Source organism: Sus scrofa, chromosome 12, assembly GCF_054392235.1.
Source record: "Sus scrofa isolate SSC_HxYL_T2T_F1_AM1 chromosome 12, Sscrofa_HxYL_maternal_Yorkshire_Landrace_v2.0, whole genome shotgun sequence".
NCBI classification, from domain to species: domain Eukaryota; kingdom Metazoa; phylum Chordata; class Mammalia; order Artiodactyla; family Suidae; genus Sus; species Sus scrofa.
In genome coordinates, this window is record NC_139394.1 from 60,344,769 (window position 1) to 60,365,584 (window position 20,816).

The window sequence follows — 20,816 nt, forward strand, 5'->3', positions numbered from 1 at the left end:
AGGTGATGAGGGAGAAACAGGAGGGCATTTCAAGGGGCTAGGATGAATTGCTGGGCAGAGGTGAGGCAGAGGTGTCCAAGCTGGCACAGGGATGGGGATGGGGGGGGAAATGCCCCTAGCTGGGGAGTGGAGTTTATCAGTCCACCCTGTGGGGGTCGGGGAGCTCTGAGGATGGAGCATCCTGGGAGAGTTCCCTAGCTTTGAAGGAGAGCCAAAGCCAAGGTCCCGTAACCTCCAAGACAGGTCCCTACCCGACTCCAGGAAGTGGGGGGGGGTGGGGGGGGTGGGGGGTGTCTGACTGGCATGATGATGCAGCCCTGCCTCCAACCAGCTTCCTGACTTCCCCAGTTCTCCCCACTCTGCCGTCCCAGAGGCCCTGTCCTTACCTTGGTTTCTTCTTCCAGCTGCCTCTTAAGCTCCTCCAGCTGCTGGGTGAGAGCTTGCTTGTTCTTGGTCAGCTGTGAGATCAGCACCTCCTTCTCTTCCACTTGGTGGCTCAGCTCCCCTGGCAAACACATGTGGCCCCCGTCAGCATGCCCGTCGCCCTCTCCTGCCTCCTCCAGGGATCCCAGGGCCCTGCCCGTCCTCACCATTTTGGGTCTGCAGCCTTGCTTTCTGCATGTTCAGGTCATGGATCAACTGTGTCTGTTGGTCATCCTTGGCTTTGATTTCATTGAATTGGTCTTCCACAGTCCGACACACTCTTTCCACGTTACTCTTTATTTAAAAAAAAAGAAAGAAAAAGCCCAGAGTTCCCTGGTGGCCTAGAGGGTTAAGGATCCGACACCCTGACCTTCTGGGCAACCCTCTGCGGGAGGCCTACAGCCTCACATCTGGGGTCATGGCTTTTTCCAGCCCAGCCGAGCAGCCCAAGTGCAGCTCTGAGCACCCAGGAACGCAGGCGACTCTCTAATCTAGGATTGCAGTTTCTCTCTCAGGAAGCCTTTTCTTGGAAGTCACATGCAGAGGCGGGTTTACCTCGAAGCTGGTGAAGTTTAGCTTCAGGGGCCTCTTTTCCCTAGATCATGCAGGGAGCTGTGGAAGGTTCTAGATGGGGAGGGGAAGCTGGTGGCAAGCAAGAATGGATTTCTAGGTAGGTGTTTACAGCAAATAGCTGGAGGAGTTCTCAGAAGACAGTGACGGAGTCTCCGAAGCACCAGTAATTTGTCACTTATTTTTCTCATTCTAAGTAAACACTTACTTTTGTATTCGTAATTTTGTGTATATTTTTCTTCAAGAGCCCCTCCTCCTCCTGAATTTTTTGTGCTTCAAGCAGCACAAAACCTGGATCCCCTCCTGCTGTCATGGTAACATCACACTGGCTATTCTGCCCAGGTGTTAATATTATGGGCTAAGAAAGTGGCATGGAGGAAACCATACCCAGCAGGGCTCCTTGGTGCCACCCATCCACGAGGTCGTTTCCGGAAAATGCCCGGTGGATTGGAAGCTTCCGGGAAAGGCTCAGTGGGTGGTGAGACTTGCATTGTAGCAGGTCTTTGGATCAGGGCTTGGCTGACTCGAATGAAGTTGGGACACCGGGAGCAGGCGGCAGTGGGGAGAAGTTTTCTGTCTAGAACATGCAGTGAGCTGAGGCATTCACCCTGCATGCCCCCTGGGCAGGTGGAAGCTGCCGCGCCTTTGCAGAGGCGGCGGGTACCTTTGACTTGGAGACGGTCTCCATGTTGCTAGCAAGGTCGTCGATCTCCATCTTCAGCTCGCTCTTCTCCTTCTCCAGCTTCTGCTTGACCCTCTGCAGGTTGTCGATCTGCTCCCCCAGCTCGGCCACGCTGTCCGCGTGCTTCTTCCTCAGCCCGGCCGCTGTGGCCTCATGCTGCAGGGTGGCCTCCTCCAGGTCCCGGCGTAGTTTCTGGAACTCGGCCTCGCGCTTCTTGTTCAGCTCAATCTGGGCTGACGTCGCCCCGCTGGCTTCTTCCAGCCGCTCGCTGATCTCCTCCAGTTCCCGGGCCAGGTCCGCGCGCTGCTTCTCGATCTTGCCTCTGAGCGTGTGTTCCGCTTCCACCTCCTCCTCCAGCTCTTCTGTGCGGGCCTGAGGGGGTCACTGGGTCAGGAAAGCCACACAGCAGCAGCGGGAGGGCAGCAGCCCCCTTTGTGAGGGCCCGGTGGGGAGGAACGGCGGTGGGTGTTACGAAGTCAAGAAGATACAACTTAGAATAGATTTACAAGGAGATCCTGCTGAATAGCATTGAGAACTTTGTCTAGATACTCATGTTGCAACAGAACAAATGGTGGGGGAAAAATGTAATTGTAATGTATACATGTAAGGATAACCTGACCCCCTTGCTGTACAGTGGGAAAATAAAAACTTATATAAAAAAAAAAGAATACATTATAACACTAAATCCATGGGGAAAAAAAACCCAACTTCGCGACAATCTGAATGTCCATCCTTAGGGGACTGGTCAGATCAACCGTGATGGAGCGACAGTCTAGGAGACCATGAAGCAGAAATATGTCCACGCCCGTCTACCGTGGACAACCCCGCAGGACACACGGCTGCATGAAGAGAGCAAGTTGCAGAATGATAGTTTCTATATGATAGGTTTTTTTATTTTTTTAGGGCCCAGACCCACGGCATATGGAGGTTTCCAGGCTAGGGGGTCATCTAGTCAGAGCTGCAGCTGCCAGCCTACACCACAGCCACAGCAATGTGGGATCCGAGCCGCATCTGTGACCTACACCAGAGCTCTCGGCAATGCTGGATCCTTAACCCTGTGCGATGCCAGGGATCAAACCTGAATCCTCATGGGTACTAGTCGGTTTGTTAACCAGTGAGCCACGATGGAAGCTCCCACCTGATAGTATTTTTAATGTATATTTTTCTGTATAGATCATATACATACATATGCATATATTTTATGTAGACGTTTATATATACATATATTGGATGTTCTTGTTCCTTCATTTTTTTGTGTGTATGTATATATCTCCTATATATTTTTTTCTTTTTTAATTTTTATGGCTGCACTTGCAGCATATGTAAGTTCCTGGGCTGGGGTTGAAGTGGAGCTGCAGCTGCAGGCCTACACCACAGCCACGGCAATGCTGCAGCTTGTGACAACACTGGATCCGTAACCCACTAAGTGAGGCCAGGGATTGAACCTGCATCCTTGTGAACACTGAGCCACAACAGGAACTTCTATATTTTTTTTTTCTTCAAGTCTTAAATAGTACGTAAATCCATAACCAAAGGTCCAGGAGGATGCACAGAACCTCTGAGAAGATGGAAGGGCGCTGGGCTTAGGGGTGGTGGTCAGGACACACTTATCAATCATATTTAGCCTTGTTGGTGCTATTTTAATTATTTTAAAGAAAGATCTATGGAGTTCCCGTCGTGGCGCAGTGGTTAACGAATCCGACTAGGAACCATGAGGTTGCAGGTTCGGTCCCTGCCCTTGCTCAGTGGGTTAATGATCCGGCGTTGCCGTGAGCTGTGGTGTAGGTCTCAGACGCGGCTCGGATCCCGCGTTGCTGTGGCTCTGGCGTAGGCTGGTGGCTACAGCTCCGATTCAACCCCTAGCCTGGGAACCTCCATATGCCTCAGAAGCGGCCCAAGAGATAGCAACAACAACAAAAAGACAAAAGACAAAAGACAAAAAAAAAAAAAAAAAAAAGAAAGATCTATGTGATAATGAGAAAATTGGAATGTTAATTTCCAAAAAAAAAAGAAAAAAAAGAAAATCAGGAGAAGGACAAGACATTCTCTCCAGCTTCCAGAAACGGGAGAGAAGCAGCAGCGAAGGGCACCCGGGGGCAGGATCAGGAGGCGCTGGCACAGGGATTTCCAGGGTTCCCCCGGCGTTGACCCTTTACCTGCAGTTCTTTAATCTTCTTCTGCAGCTGCAGACTGTGAACTTGTTCGTCGTCAATCTTGGTCTGCAACTGACTGATTTCAAACTCCTTCCTGCAAAGAGACACATATGGGTGTTTAAAACCACGGGCCGCGAGACACACGAGCCTTTTAAAGCACTCAAACCCCGAGGTGAAACCCAAAGTGCTACTTCTTCAGTTTCTCCTCCGCTTGCTGCTTGTCGTTTTCCAGATCCACCAGGGATTCCTGGCACATCTTCAGGTCTCCTTCCAGCTTCCTCTTGGCTCGCTCCAGGTCAGCCCGCAGTTTCTTCTCCTGCTCTAAGCAGCCCTCAAGCTGGGGAGACAAGGGCACAGGTTGGGGATGCTGCTGGGAGATGGGTTCGCCTCCCAGCCAGGGCAGCGTCCCTCCCTCCCACAGGTGGGACTGCCCACCTCTGGCTCCAGGGGGGAGCCAGTTGCCCCCCCACGCCCCCACGCTTCCCTCCTCCAGCAAAGGCTGGATCCCTCAAAGGCCTCCAGCTGCCGCGTGCTGCCAAAGCCCACCTGGCCTGTCCCCAGCCGTGTTCCCAGTGGGAACATGGTGTCTGGAGGTGCCCGCGCTTGTCCAGGCCAGACCCAGAGGGGCTTCTGCGGGTGAGCACCGCCCCAGCTGTGTGCATGAAGGCCTAGATCACGCCTCATCCCTCCTCTCCCCCGCTCACCACACACAACCATGGGGAGACCGGCAAAGAACGCGCGCGCGTGTGTGTGTGTGTGTGTGTGTGTGTGTGTGCACGAGCACAGGTGTGGGTGTGGGAAGAGGAGGTGTCGGGGAGGAGCACACCTGCTCTGGCCTCAGGACCCTCACAGGGGTCTGGAAATGTTGTAGCCATGATGGGAGCGAGTCCTGAACCCTTCAAGCCTGGCTCTCACGTCCAGAACAAAAATGTAATATGACAGGGGGAAATGGTAATTTTTGTGGCCACTAATGGAGCTCACTTTTAACAAAGGTAGAACAGGATTGAAGCTTTTAGAACCAGGAGGACCTACACCTGGATGCTAGTGATGATGGTGGTGATGGTGGTGGTTGTAGTGACATTAGCACCTTGCATTTTACTGGACCCTTTGTGCCTGCTGAGCTTTCCATGCAAACCCTCTGAGGGAGGGCTAATTGTATCTGGTCTCGCAAGGTGGAGGCTGAGGCCTCACGAGTTTACGTGGTTCACTCGACATCCCCGGCTCTTTTGGAATGGGCTGAGATCTGAGCTCGGGATTCTGACTCCAGAGTCGGCCCCCTCCACCCCTGCGTCCTGTGTAGATCCTGCCTCGCCTGCACTTCCGCAAGCAGTCAATCAGCGTGTAGTGTGAAATATCCTCACGTCATCTGCTTGCTGCTCCAACTTGACGTTTATTTTGATCAGACCGTTGACTTTGTCTTCTTCCACCTGAAGGTCGTCCAGTGTTTGCTGATGGGCTTCCTGCAGAGATTTCTTCTCTTTGGTCAATTTGGAAAGGTTTCCTTCCAGCGCTGTCATTTCTTCAGAAAGATTCTTTACCTAAGAGAACACCAACACCGATGGACTGTTTCAACAGTCATACCAGACGCTTCCAGAAAAGGCTCTTGATTCTTTTTTTTTTTCCTTTTCCTTTTTTGGCTACAGCTTCTTTGCCTCCCCAGCAGGTACTCAACTGTGTTGGCTGCATCACCCTGAAACTAGAAGCCTCTGGGTGTTTTAAATTCCACTGGCCTATCACAGAGCCTCAAAGACTCCTATTAGGATGCTTCCTTTAAGGCACACTGATAAATGCAAAAATGCTACCTCTAAAAGGCAGCACATCCGTGGGGATTTATTTATTAGCTGACTGGGGTTTGGAATGAGGCAGGAAAGAGAAGAGGAGGCCCGGGTGCTATGCGAGAAAAATCTAGAACGGGGTCCTGGGTGCTGGGAAGCAGGACAAGGGCACCCACCCTGGAGCTTTAAGGCATCATAGTGAACTTTTTTCCATGGACAACACCCTTCCAGATCCGAGGTGGTTCATTCCTGACCTGCAGGCTGAATCTGGCCACAGACACATTTTCTTTAGTCCACATAATAGTTTGCAACTTTTGAACAAGCTACAAACATTGAAAAAAGTGAGATTTCACATAATATCTGGATGTCTGGTTTCTCAAGGAAAATTGGAAGCTCTGGCAGGGCTGGGTTTACAGTTGTCGCCTGGTGACAGTTGGCTGGCATGGAGTCCTGTGCCACCTGTGGACAGGGCAAGTGCTCTCCAGTTTGCCACAGTCCTCACCCCTCCCTGTTGTCTCCCCTTCCCCTCCTGGTTGTCTGTCTGACACTGACTCGAGCCCTTTCACACCTCGTCAGTCTCATCTCTGGGTCTGCCTCATTGGAACCATCTCGATGTGAATCATAGATTGCTTTTTTCACTTATGTTTGTGAATTGCATGCTATTTTGTGTGCATGTAATTTTAGTCTACAGAAATGGCCTCCTGCTCTATTTCCTTTCCTTCCTTTGTTCCCACACTCAGCACTGGGTCTTCTACATCCACCTTGTTGCCCTGACGGCTGCCCCGACCCTGCTGTGCAGCCTCTGCATTCACCTCTCCTTCCCCGATGGGTGGACCCCGATCCTGCCTTCAGCACCTCGTCTCCCCCAACCACAGGCAATGCTGACGTGAACGCCTCATGCACGGCCCCTGGGGACCTGGCAGGAGAATTCCCTGGGCCACACTCGCGGCAGAATCATTGCGTTGAAGGATATGTGGATTCCTAATTGAACGGAGAATTTCCGGATGGTCTCCCCCAGGGCCGCACCCGTCTACACTCTCCCAGTGAAGAACGAGGGTCCCTCTACCTGACTCCCTGCCAATTCCAGGGCTGGTCCAGCTTTCCGCCGCCTTCGCCGCCTGCCTGCCCCATCATCTGCCGGCCCCACAGGCACGTTTGTTGGCTCCCCTGTGCCGGGTGCTTCCCCTGGAGGGTCTCTTGCTTTGTGGAGGAGGGGTGGGCTGGGGGTTTGTGAGGCAGCCAGGCAGGCAGCAGGGGCACAGAGAAGAGCCCACGTGGTGGAGACCAGGGCAGGGGCAGAGTCACTGGGATGTAACCACCGCCCACTCCCCCTCACTTCCGGGCAGTGGGGGCAACCAGGCCCTCTCCCCGCCTCCTCCTCGCTGGCCGGGCGGGCCCACCTTGTTCTCCGTGGCGTGCTTCTCCTTCTCCACCTTGGCCAGCGTCAGCTCCAGGTCGTCGATGTCCCTTTTGAGGGAGGAGCACTTATCTTCCAGGTTCCTTTTCTTGGCAACCAGCTCGGAGTTCACCTCCTCCTCCTCTTCCAGCCTCTCGTTCAGCTCCTTCACTTTGGCCTCCAGTTGAATCTTGCTTTTGATGAGCCCCTCACATCGCTCCTCGGCGTCCATCAGATTTTCTGTTTCCTAAAAGAGCCAGATTGTTATATGCTTTTTTTAAAAAAAATTTTACTGGCGTATAGTCGGCTTACAATGTTGTGTAAGTTTCAGGTGTGCAGCAGAGTGATTCGATTATATGTATAGTTAAATAGTTTTATATATATATAGATAGATATATATACTTGTTTCAGATTCTTTTCCATTGCAGGTTATTCAGAGATAGTTCCCTGTGAGTAGAGTTGCCTGTGCTTACAGTAGGTCCTTGTCGGTTGTCTCTTTGAGGTATTGCAGTGTGTATTTATTAATCCCAGCCTCCTAAGTTATCCCTTCCCCAGTGCTTCCCCTTTGGTAACCATGAGTTTGGTTTTGAAATCTTTGAGTCTGTTTCTGCCTTGTGAATAAGTTCTTCTGTATCACTTTTATTAGATTCCACATAGCAGTGCAGATCGGTTTTGTTTTTGTTGCTTTTTAGGGCCACACTCGCGGCATATGGAGGTTCCCAGGCTAGGGGTCCAATCAGAGCTGTAACTGCCAGCCTGCACCACAGCCACAACAACACGGGATCCTTAACCCACTGAGCAAGGCCTGGGATCGAACCCACCACCTCATGGTTCCTAGCTGGATTTGTTTCCGCTGCGTCACAACGGGAACTTGTGTAGATCATTCTGTTTTGATCAGCCGCTTGACCAACCCTAGGAGGGAGGGGCTCTGCTCTCCAGGAGCCCATCATCTGGACCCAAGCCAAGGAATGAGACACACACAGACACACACAGACACACAGACACACACACACACACACACACACGTGTGCATGTGCATACTTATAGATCATCCACTTTTTAAAAAACCACTAAGGACATTATCCACTTAATAGAAGTTCACCTGAAATAATCTCAAGCAGAGTCATTCACGGCATTCACAAAGCCTCTGCAGTTTTGCCATATTTGGATGCCCAGCCATTTCCCTCCTCTTCCTACCACGAGTCGGAAAAACAACACGTCTACACAGTGCTGTCAGGGGGTAACTAGTATTTCCACTAAATGACAACCTTTCAAAACTCTCAGCAGGGAAGTGTTTCCTGTGTCTCCTTAGCCCTGCCTCCTTGAGCTGCAGAACAGAAAACTCAAAGTAGAAATAAGTGGCTAGAAAATTGACAGAACACTGTAAACCAGCTATGATGGAAAAAAATAAAAATCATTAGGAAAAAAAAAGATATAAGTGGCTACATACATACCTGTCCCGGAAGACTCTGTAACAAGTCCCTTGGACAGGCTGAGATCAGCTAGCGATGGCCTTAAATGTGGCCAGGCCGTATCTTCTCCTGCCAGAGCCTTCTAAGAGCCGGACACACAGCTCAGGGTAATCAGCAAAAAGAGTCCAGCAAGAAGAGCCTCTGTGTTTATTTTATTTTATTTTTTTTAGGGCTGCACCCACGGCACATAGAGGTTCCCAGGCTAGGGGTTGAACTGGAGCTGCAGCCGCTGGCCTACACCACAGCCACAGCAACGTGGGTCTGTGACCTACACCACAGCTCACCGCAATGCCTGATCCTTAATGCACCGGGCAAGGCCAGGGATCCAACCCGCATCCTCATGGATACTAGCCGGGTTTGTTAACTGCTGAGCCACGATGGGAACTCCAGCCTCTGTGTTTATTGTCCTGGCATTTTACATGCATGAACTCACCCAGTCCTCCTAACAACTCTATTAGGTGGGTACTCCTACTGTGCCCATTTAATGGATGAGACAGCTGAGGCACAGAGAGGATACATCCCCTGCCCCAGGGCACACAGCCACCAGGTGGAGGTTCTGGGATGTAAACCCAGAGATCTGGTTCCGAACTTGTTCTTGTGCCCACTGGGCATGGGAAAGGGTTCATAATTGCCGCCCATACTGATCGGGAACGTGAAAAGGGGAGAGGAGATGCTGCAAAGGAAGCGTTGGGGCTTATTTGAAAGTGGCAAAGGAGCATCGTCCTGACTCAGCAAAATGAGACGGTTACTGGGAGTTCCTGTTGTGGCGCAGCAAAAACAAATCCCACTAGGAACCGTGAGGTTGCGGGTTCAATCCCCGGCCTTGCTCAGTGGGTTAAGGATCCAGTATTGCCATGGGCTGTGGTGTAGGTTACAGACATGGCCTGGGTCTGGCATTGCTGTGGTGTAGGCGGGTTGCTGCAGCTCTGATTCGACTCCTAGCCTGGGAACCTCTATATGCCTTGCGTGTGGCCCTAAAAAAAAGTCCCCCCCCATGAGACCATTACTCTGCCAGAGTGTTACATACTGGATATATGATATCATTTTCCCTGTATCGTTGATTAAAAAAAAATGCATCTTTTTTCATTTTGTCTTGTTTTTACGGTTGTGCCTGAGGCATGTGGAAGTTCTGGGGCCAGGGCTCGAACCCACACCACAGCAATGACCCTAGCTACAGTGGTGACAATGCCAGATCCTTAACCCACTGCACTTCCAGGGAACTCCAAAAATGCATATCTTTAAAGCATTTTTAGAGTATAGTCATTTTCTCCAAAATCACATATAGAAAACTACTCTACTTTGAATAGCATGATTTAATTTTAGTGATTTACTTTTCTTTTTTTATAAGATTTTGAAAAAAACCTGGTGCATTCCTGACAGCTTTTTATTATGATGCCAGACACATCCCCCTCATGCCCCCAGCAAAATATGTCTCTAGCCATGAAGCCCGGGCCAGCCTCCTTGTAGTGGTGGGGTAGTGATGCAATACCCTGTAAGCCCACTGGGTGGCACCACTGTCTCTTAAATGGACGCCGATGGGGCCTCTTGGTCTCAGGAAGACACTTACAGACTGGACCTGCAACTGGAGGTCATTCTTTTCCTGGAGCAGGGTTACCATTTTCTCCTCCAGCTCCTTCCGGCGAGCCTCGGATCTGGCCAGTTCTTCCTTGGTTCTCTCAAAGTCCTCCTTCATGGTGGCCATCTCTTTCTCCGCCTCCGCGCTCTTGAGCAGGGGCTTAATTTTGAAGAACAGGTTCATCCAGGGCCAGTGCTTGACGTTCATGAAGGCTCGGATGTTGTACTGGATGCAGAAGATGGAGTCCCTGTGCATCGTTAGGACTGGGGTTAGTGGAGCACAGCAAGGCCCAGTCTCCACCAGCCCCCCAGGCCCCCGGGGCCCAAGACCTTCCCCCTTCCGGCAGGTGGGAACAAGATACAGCCAAGCTGAGCAGATCCCGTGGACGCCAGAGCCTCCTCTGCAGGTGAGGCGCAGAGGAAACAGCACGTGCAAAGACTGGGAGGTGAGAGAAAGCAGGGAGCTGCGGAGGGTCTCCCCTCCACTTGGCCTCCACCCTCCCCACCCTATTGAAAATGCTCAGCCTAAGCCTGTCAGGGGCCTCTAATTACATGGCAACGAGCATCTTTCATCCCTGTTTTATCAGGGCTTTCTCCCACATTTGAATGGTTAACTCTTGACTTTTCGAAACTCCTTCTGCCTTTGAAACAGTTTTCCTGTTTCACGGTATTTCGTCGTATGGGTTCCTGCATCCTGCTTAAGGGCTTTTCGTTAATTGATTTTATTCGCGTATGGTTGGTTGACAAGGTTGTGTTAACTTCTGCTGTCCAGCAGGGGGTTCCGTTATACAGATATGTTCTCTTTTATCTCGTTTCCCCTCGTGGTTTATGACAGGATATTGAATGGAGTTCCCCGTATTCCACGGCAGGGCCTTCCTGTCCGTCCGTTCTATACATAATAGTTTGCACCTGCTAAGCCCAAACTCCCAGTCCAGCCTGCCCCGTGCTTCCGTGTCGGTGTCCACCCAGGACCCATCTCCAGCCCGCTCGGGCCACCCCCAGACTCTGGCCTTCCTAGGATTTGTCTTTTTCCCCAATTTAGACTGTAGCCTCTGTCCCAGAGACCCCAACACCGCCTCCGACTCTTTGTCCTCCGCCGCTTCATATCACAGCTCACATGAACCTGAAAACTTGCTTCTCTTTCCGCTAAACGGGCCCCTCCTCTGAGATTTTTTTCCATTTCCGTGCTGGCTTCCTCTCCCTTCACCGAGCTAGATGCCTGGGAGGCACTCTTGCCTAATACGTGAAGGTGGCCCCTTGTGGCAATGACGATGCCGGGGAATCTAGGAGAATGGGCCTCCAACAGATTCTCACCTTGAGATGCCCACACAACCACCACCTGCTATTCCTTCCACTGAATTATTGAAGGAATGAGACCCTTAAAGTTGCCTCCCGTCCTCCCTCCCTCCCCATTTATTTCTGAATTCAGGTCCTTGTCACCTTTTATTTGGGCTTCTGCTACAACCTGGCCTTGGCTCCTCTTGTGTCCTCAGGCCTGCTCTCCTTGTAGGAGCCAGGGTTACCCCTCTGAGCATCAAACCCCCCTCGTGTCACCTCCATGGCTCCCCATCGACCAGAAGATTTAACCTGGGCTCTTTAATGTGGCATGTGGGGACCTCCACTATCTGCCTGGCACTCCTCACTCCAAGCACAGTCTCCCTCTTAAGCCACCTCTTCTCAGGCCATGCAGAGCCTCCTTCAGAAAGTTCTTTCTTTTTGGAATTCCTGTTGTGGCTCAGTGGTTGAGGAACCCGACTAATACCCATGAGGATGTGCGTCCCTGGCCTTGCTCAGTGGGTTAAGGATCCAGCTGCGCCACAAGCTGCAGTGTAGGTCGCAGATGTGGCTGGGATCTGGTGTTGCCATGGCTGTGGCTGTGGACTGTGGCCGCCGGCTATGGCTCCGATTCTACCCCTAGCCTGGGAATTTCCATATGACACCTGTATGGCTCTAAAAAGACCAAAACAAACACACACACAAACCAAAAAGCAAACTAGCCAAGCGTGTGTCTGCTTCCTGTTTCTCCGAGGGCTCCCCAACTCATTTCTGTATCCCCAGCACCAAGCTTAGGCTCAGGAAATGCAAGTTAAAGGGACGACCGAGGACATTCATATCCCAGGACTGGAAGCAGGAAGCGGTAACCAGCTCCAAGACCTGGGGGGGGGGGGGGTCCTGCATCACCTCCGCTCCAGCATCTTCTTGAACTCCATCCGCATCAGGTACCCCCGGCACACGGCCTGCGTGCGTGTCATCAGGGTCACCAGCTTCTCGTCCCTCATCTCCTCCAAGAGTCCCAGGAGCCCAGCTTTGAAAAACACCTGCGTTAAAGGAGCGATGAGCCCTGCTTCATCCTTAGCGGGTATTCATCCCCGGCCCCTGGAGACTGTTTCTGCCTAATTCCAACCTCAGCCTCAGAGCTCTGGGCTGCCAGCAACAGCCACCTGGCTCTTGGGACATGGTTTTTGGAGGCTCTGGTCTCCTCAGCAGCCCTTCCTCTGTCCGGTCCCAAAGTATGTTCCAGGCCCCACCAGCCCATGGGGACCAGTTCTGATCGAGTTCAAGTGCAGGAAGCACGGATGGTGGGGCAGGAAAGTAACCCCAGGCGTAATTGGGCCACGATTAGGAGAGAGCCACAGACATCCCCCCTCCTGCCCCCCCCATCTCAGGAGGCTGGTCCCACCCTCGGGGCCCCTCCCCCACCGCCCACACCAGCAGAGTGTGTCCCCGCCCCGGGATATTCCCAGGAAATAGGGCCCCCTTGGGGGCAGCAGGCTCTTCCCTGGCGGGGATCACGCTCCCCTGGCCTTTTCCAGGATTCGGAGCTTTGGAGTCAGGGCGAGAGGTACCCTTGTCCTTTGTCACCGCTATCCACGTGACCTCGAGCAAGTTTCTTGCCCTCTAGGAACCTCTGTTTCGTCCGCCTCCCTGGCCCCGTTGGGTTGTTGGGGGGGTTCAGTGAAATGGGTAGAGAAGGCGAGTCCCAGGGCTGCGCAGTGCACGTACGCTCGGTAACCGGTGATCATTTTGGCTGGTTCTGGTTCTCAAGTCCTCCCTGCGCCCGGAGCCCTGTCTGTGTTTTCCCACCTCCCGGCTTCTCCCTCAGGCGCTTTCTCTCTGCTCCCATCCTTTCTTCTATCCCTGGTGGGGCTGGGCTTCCCATAAAGCCTCTGGACCCTTAAAACCAGTGCGGAGGCAGAGCGTCCTCTGCCTGGACACGGAGTTCCCTTTGTCTGGGCGAGTGGGCGAGGGATGGTCAGGCTGCCCGGAAGGGGCAAGAAGCCCCTTCCCCTCCTGGCTCGGGAGCAGCAGGGCTGGGGGTTACTCGCAGTGGGCGTGGCCCCAGCCCCACCTCTGCCCTCACCTTGGTGTGGCCGAACCTGTACTGCTCCCGGTCCACGTCGATGGAGTTGAGAAGCTTCTCGGAAGCGTTTTTGCTGTCGATGAACTGCCCCTCTGGGATGGCGCTGGCGTTGAGGATTCGGTACCTGAGGAGGGAGGTAGGGGGTGTGCTGCTGTTGGCAGAAGGGCCTCTGGCCACTCAGCTCTGGGCAGAGCCTGGAGGGTGCTCAGCCCTGCTGTTTCTTTCCTTCCTTTTTTTACATTGAGGTTTTGTTGATTTACAATGTTGTGTTAATTTCTGCCGCAAAGTGACTCAGTTATACATACATATGCATGCACTCTTTTTAAAATACTCTTTTCCTCTGTGGTTTATCATGTGTCTCTGTGCTGTACAGTAGGAGCTTGTGGATTATCCGCTCCATGTATTAGAGTTTGCATCTGCTCACCCCGACGTCCCATCCACCCCTCCCCCAAGCCCCTCCCTCCTGGCAACCACGAGGCTCTTCTCTAGTCTGTGAGTCTGTGAGTCTGACGGGCCATGCTCTTTCTGGGGGAGGGTGGAGGTTTCAGCTGAGCGACGCAATTTCCCAAATGGATTCAGCTGCTAAGAAAGCCTCCATGCCCGAGACCAGGCCTTCTGGAACCTTCTCTGCACCAGCCTTAGGAGGAAGTGGAATACTACACAGCGACTAGTCTGACGGAGGGGAATCTGGGGGCCGATTTTAGGCAAGTGGGCTGTGGCAGGAGGGAGACATGATGAAGGGGGCAGGGGACATGCCCCAGCTGGGTGCCTGGCTGGACTGTGCTTGCAGAGGAAAGGGCTCTTCTCTGATGTCAGAGGGCCTTGAATCAGCTGGCACCTGCAGGTGGATGGTCATTCCAGAAGGCCTGCTCCTCGTCTCTCCCCTGGGCAGGGTCTGGGTTCATGGGTCCAGATGGTAGCTGACAGGAGAGGGTTGGGCTAGAGCATGGGGTCCCAGCTGGGGGCACTTTGCCCCCTAGGGGACGTCGGCCAACATCCGGGATTGAGAGGGTGTGACTTCTACTGGCCACTGTGGAGAGGGGACAGGGATGCTGCTAAAATCGTCCAGCACACAGGACAGCCAGCACCGTCAAGGATTATCTAGGCCCAGGTGCCAACTTTGGGGACCAAGAAACCTTGGTCTGGAGTGACAGGCTGGAGTGGCCTGGCTCTGACCTCGGTACCACCTTGGGGCTGTCACTCTGCACAGGAACACTCCCCTCCCCCACTACAGAGAAAGATGAATCCTCTGGAAACCCTGGGAGGCCTGTGGGCTCACAGACACCCAGCCATAGGCGTACCTTTGGGGAATGCAGACTGTCCCCTCAGAAGGAGAGAGGCAAAGGCAGCCCACCTACCGCTGCTTGAAGTCAGCATAGAGGATCCGGCTGGGGAACCCTTTCCTGCAAATCCGGATGCCCTCCAGGACCCCGTTACAGCGCAGCTGGTGCATGACCAGGTGGTGGTCCATGACGCCTGCGGAGAGAGGCCCCGGGGCGTGTTGGGGGCTCCGTCATGGTTTCCTGGGATGGACTGCACCATGAGACCCCCCAGCACACCCTGGCTTGAGTGGGAAGGGCTGGCTCCAGGTCCTTTCCAGATGGATGGGGATGGAGGGCGGGGGGAGACTGGAGCCTGTCTGCATCCTACAGCCTCACCGTGGAAACCGTTTCAACCTCCTGGGGGGGGTGACTCTAGCACCCCATAAGCATGGGACCAAATGCTGAATTATTCATCTTTACCTTATTCGTGGCCCTTGGCTCAGGTGAGGACAGACTGGTTGTCTCGATCTAGAAACGTTTCTCTTAATTATCATGATTATAGTTATTATTACTGTAATCGACAGTTACCATTTACTGAGTGTTCGGAATGTGTTTGGCCCTGTTTTATTTCATTTTCTTTTCTTTTTTTTTTTTTTTTTTTGTCTTTTTGCTATTTCTCTGGGCCGCTCCCGCGGCATATGGAGGTTCCCAGGCTAGGGGTCCAATCGGAGCTGTAGCCACCGGCCTACGCCAGAGCCACAGCAACGCGGGATCTGAGCCGAGTCTGCAACCTACACCACAGCTCACGGCAACGCCGGATCGTTAACCCACTGAGCAAGGGCAGGGACCGAACCCGCAACCTCATGGTTCCTAGTCGGATTCGTTAACCACTGCGCCACGACGGGAACTCCCATTTTATTTTCTTTTTTGCCTTGGTGGCCTAATAAACAATCAGCTGATGTAGAAGTTTCATGGGCATGCACGATGACGTCTCCTCTACCCTTAGAATGTTGTGCTTGAGTGTTATTAATTAGAGCGGCCGTGTAATTTAGTGTATTACCTGCCCTCTTACATCTCATCAGTCATGAACTGACAGAGTTTACTTAAATTCACCACAACTATCGTTGTAGTGCTAGGTACTAGCATTGTAAAAAAATTGAGGTGTAACTGACATGTAACATTGTATTAGTTTCAAGTGTATAGCATGTTGACTTGATATTTGTATAGTTTGTGAAATGATCACCATGCTAAATCCAGCGAACCTCCGCCAGCACGCATAGGTAACATTTTTTTTAGGCTGTTTTAAATGCTTCACGGGTATTTGCTTATTTAATTCTCACAATGACCCTCTAACTGGGTTAAATGAATTAATATTTACAAAACGAGTAAGCACTTTATAAGGGCTCCCTCAATAAATAAATGAACTAATAACTATGCGAATGAATAAATAAAGTGCTATTTTAATCCTCCTCTTTTTATGGATCCGAAAGCTAAGGGACTCCGCCGAGGTCCCGTGGTTGGGATTAGATGGGGCTGGGATCTGTTCCTCGAGCAGCTAATTCCTCTGCTCTCCTGTAACGCTGCCGAGGCGGGACCTTGAAGCCCAGCATTTGGGATGGACCAGCTTGGCTGGTGAGGGAACCGCCGGATCGTTAACCCACTGAGCGAGGTCAGGGACCGAACCCGCAACCTCATGGTTCCTAGGCGGATTCCTTAACCACTGCACCACGACGGGAACTCCTGGGGGAAAGGTTTTGAAGAACCTTATGAAAGTTATCGATTTCACCTGGCTTTCTGTGTACATAATATTTTGAATATAATCTCAGAGTAGGGGTGATGTGAGATAAAATACGGGATGCCCGGTTGAAATTGAATTTCAGAGAAATGATAAATAAATTTTTTTTTAGGATAAGTATATCCCAGATATCGCATGGGTCACCTTTATACTGAGAAATTTTTCATTAGGATTTCCCCTTGTGGCTCAGTGGTGATGAACCCAACTAGTATCCATGAGGATGCAGGTTTGATCCCTGGCCTCGCTCAGTGGGTTGGGGATCCAGCACCTCGGTGAGTTGTGGTGTAGGTCTCAGATGCGGCTGGGATCCTCCATCGATGTGGCTGTGGCTGTGGTGTACAGCTTCCATTCGACCCCTAGCCTGGGAACTTCCATATGCTGCAGGTGCGGCCCTAAAAAGACAAAAAAAAAAATTTTTTTTTTCCATTAAATTTGAATTTAACAGGGTACCTTGTGTTTTTAATTTGGCAAATCTGGCAGCGCTATGTCATAGACTACTCTGAGAAGTGATAAAAGCTGTAATGACCCAGTCGTCAGAGAAACATGCATATGTGTGACGCACAGAATTTTGCATACGTTTCCGGAGTCCTGGTCTGATGGTTTCTTACTCACCTGGAGTCTTGGTCTCGTTGGGAATCAGACATCGTACAAAGTGAGGGTGAGTGCTCCTTAAATTGGTCATCAGTTTGTTTAGATTTTCCTGGGACAAACCAGAAGATGCACATTTACCTTTGCAAACACCGTCTCCCTGGGTCAAAAAAAAAACAACCGAGTGTGGAAGCTGCTAAAAAACAAACCCTGAACACAGCAGACACGGTCTGGAAGGAGGATCCCTTCTTCTTCCCGCCCTTCTTGCTTCCCCCGGAGTCACCTGGAGACAGACACAGAGGGTGGGAACTGTGAGTCCTGAGGACACACAGGTGGCTTTTCCTCCCCACCCACCCCTCCCCTAGTTTTCCTAAGTGACCTTGTGTAAGTTTAAGATATGTAACAAAAATGGTTTGATACGTGTATATATTGCAAAATGATCACTGCATTAAGTCTGGTTAACATCTGTCGCCTCACATTGTTACAATATTTTTTCTTTTAAAATCTACTCTCCTAGCAACTTTCACACATACACTACAGCATTATTAGCTATAGCGACCCAGCTGCGCCTCGCAGCCACGGAATCTATGGCATAACGGGAAGTCTGCATCTTTTAACCACCTGCATTCAGTTCCCCGACCTCTCACCCCCCCACCTGACACCTCTGGCAACCACAAATCTGATCTCTATGGCTGTGAGTCTGTTTAAGATTCTGCATATAAGTGAGATTATTCAGGATTTGTCTATGTCTTCTTTCACATAGCATAAAGCCCTCACGGACCAGTTCTGTTGTTGCCAATGGCAAGATTTCATTCCTTTTTATAGTTGAATAATATGTGTGTGCATGTGTATAATACATATGTCACCCCCTTTTTTTTTTTTAAAATCGGTTTATCCATTTATCCATCAATGGCCTTTTGGGTTGTTTCTGTGTCTTGGCTATTGTAAACAATGCTGCAGTGAACGTGGGGGTACACCCACTTTGGGATAATTGCATTTCCTTTGGGTACATGCTTAGAAGCGGAATTGCTGGGTCGCATGGGAGCTCTTTTTTTAATTTTTAAAGGAATCCCCATACTGTGCTCCACAGTGGCTGTGCACATTTACATCCCCACTAATAGTGCCCCCTTCTGTCAGCATTGGTCTTTCTAAACTACTTCCTTCAAGCCCTGAAATGAGAGTTTGGTTTTCTTTTGACATAGGAGAGCCAAGGGTTTTTTGGTTTGTTTGCTTGCCCACTTCTGTTTTTCTGTTTCTTAAAATGCCTCCAAACTACTCAGATTTGGGAACACTGAGTTTTATCACTGTGGGAACGGGTGGGTTGGAATATGGGTGGCATTTGACTGGGAGCATAATTTAGACTCTGTATCCAAGGAGAATCTTTTCCTTTATAAATCAGACTTGAAATCCCACTGAACAGTTGGCGAGATTGAAATGGTCCTCTCAGTTTGAGTGTGGTTTCTTTCATAAGTTTACCTTTTTAAAATTCTGGAGACCCGGGAGTTCCCGTTGTAGCTCAGTGATTAATGAACCCGACTAGTACCCATGAGGACTCGGGTTCGATCCCTGGCCTCGCTCAGTGGGTTAAGGATCCGGCGTTGCCGTGGGCTGTGGTGTAGGTCACAGACATGGCCTGGAGCTGGCGTTCCTGTGGCTGTGGCGTAGGCCGGCAGTTGTAGCTCCCATTTCAACCTCTAGCCTGAGAACCTCCATGTGCCATGGGTTCGGCCCCCCAAAGACAAAATAAACAAAATAAAATTCTTGAGTCCCTGTTTATCTCTTAATGGGAAAGTGACTGAAAACCTTTTAACTGGAATGTCTCAGGATATCCTACAAATCTATTTTTCCCTTTGCCTAAAAGGAATAGCCCAGCTTCATTTGACATCGTGATATACTGGGTCTACTTTTTCAGAATAGCTTGATTTAGCCTGGACATGTCATCAAGATTCAGTCCTGGGGGAAATGCGGGGTCTCACCCCCTCCCCATCCTCCTCTCACTCCCCCATCATGGCCCCCAGGGTCGAGCGTGAACTCGTGTTTGGAGGAGTGGGGAGAGGCATGAAAGCCACTTCCCCAGGTTCACGCCTACCCCAGGGCTTATGCTTGGATCTTGGCATCAGTCGCCGAGTGAGGTTATGCAAGGCAGTTACAGAGACACCCTAATGAAACTCCAAGAAGGTGGTGCTCATCATTCAGGTTTAAAGTTATGCGCATTTTTATATTCTACTGCCCCAAACATTAGACATTGATTTTTTAAAATTATCTAATTACTCTAATGAGTGATTCTATTGTGTAAATTAAAAGCACGGATTTGCTAAATAGGTGCATTTAAGTTAGCCCATGATTTCTAAACCCAATTTTGGCAAATACTTAAATATACGTAAAGATAATCTAAACAAGTATACGGGTTTGTGCAGCCGCTTTGAAACACGATCTGGAAGTTCCTCAAAAAGTTAGAGTCACCATATGACCCCGTAGTTCCACTCCTTGGTGGATACGCTGAAGAACTGGCCGCAATCCACAAAGAAACCCATGTATAACATGTTCAGAGCAGCATTAGTCACAGTCCCCCAGACGGAGACAATGCGAGGCTTCTCAGCTGTGTGGACAGACAAAGCGGGTAATATCCGTGCCGAGGAATATGACTCATTGGTCGAAAGAAGTGCATTGCTGACAGTTGCTAGAACACGGACCAACCTTACAGACAGTCAGCTAAGCAAAGGGGCCAGACGCAAAAGACCATGTAATGTACGATTCCACTTACATGAAATGCCCAGAATAGGCAAAACCCAGGGACAGAAATGCAGTTGCCAGGAGCTGGCAGTGGAAAGTGACTGCCAGAGGGTGACAGGGGTGAGGAAAGCATTCTCAAATTACATAGTTGCACAATCCACAAATATACTAAAAAAAACCCTGAATTTTTTTCCCTTTTTTTTTCTTTTTGTCTTTTTAGGGCCGCACCTGCGGCGTATGGAGGTTCCCAGGCTAGGGGTGGAATCGGAGCTGTAGCCGCCGGCCTACGCCAGAGCCACAGCAACTCGGGATCCAAGCCCCGTCTGTGACCTACACCACAGCTCACGGCAACACCAGATCCTTAACCCACTGAGCGAGGCCAAGGAACAAACCTGCATCCTCATGGATGCTAGTCAGGTTCGTTAACCACTGAGCCACGACAGGAACTCCCCCCAAACCCTGAATTTTTAAAGGGTGAATCTTATACTATATGAAAATATCTCAGTAAAAATAACTATTAAAGAGTGTGGTATTGGCTCGTCCATCCACTGAAAGTGCTGTTGATCTCTGTAGAACTCGATCTCTCAAAGAATTTTTTGTTACTTAAAAAAAATTATTTTTTATTGAATGTAAATTCATTTAAATTTTATAATGCTTTATAATTTTAATACGCTTTACTCACATGATTTCATATAATCCCATAATAACCCTTCCCCTACTCCTGTACTGCTCCTCCCCCTCCCCCTCTAAAGCGGTAAAACCACGAGTTTGTTCTGTCTGTGAGTTGGCTTCTCTTTTGTTTTATTCACTAGTTTGTTGTATTTTTTAGATTCCTCCTGGGAATGCTATCCTACAGCATTTGTCTTTCTCCGTCTGGGTTATTCACTTAGCATAATGCCCTCTACGTCCATCCAAGTGGCTATACTCTTTTCAGAGTTCCTGTTGTCCCTCTGTGGTGAATGAACCTGATTAGTATCCACGAGGACGCGGGTTCGATCCCCGGCCTCCCTAAGGAGGTTAAGGATCCGGCA

At 50.6% G+C, this 20,816-nt stretch overlaps 1 protein-coding gene across 2 annotated transcripts in view; it reads right to left on the reverse strand.

The window, feature by feature from the left end:
- MYH13 (myosin heavy chain 13) overlaps positions 1-20,816 on the reverse strand; it is a 64,975-nt gene that overhangs the window by 15,841 nt on the left and 28,318 nt on the right. For both annotated transcript variants that reach the window (XM_021066284.2, XM_084986083.1), the window contains 13 exons: positions 17,262-17,335; positions 17,077-17,164; positions 14,766-14,883; positions 13,408-13,531; positions 12,228-12,364; positions 10,039-10,294; positions 7,004-7,246; positions 5,190-5,366; positions 4,020-4,165; positions 3,832-3,922; positions 1,658-2,047; positions 591-717; positions 387-505 (listed from right to left, as the gene is read on the reverse strand). In XM_021066284.2, coding sequence (XP_020921943.2) covers positions 387-505; positions 591-717; positions 1,658-2,047; positions 3,832-3,922; positions 4,020-4,165; positions 5,190-5,366; positions 7,004-7,246; positions 10,039-10,294; positions 12,228-12,364; positions 13,408-13,531; positions 14,766-14,883; positions 17,077-17,164; positions 17,262-17,335 — 2,090 coding nt within the window. The remainder of the gene's footprint in view (positions 1-386; positions 506-590; positions 718-1,657; positions 2,048-3,831; positions 3,923-4,019; positions 4,166-5,189; positions 5,367-7,003; positions 7,247-10,038; positions 10,295-12,227; positions 12,365-13,407; positions 13,532-14,765; positions 14,884-17,076; positions 17,165-17,261; positions 17,336-20,816) is intronic.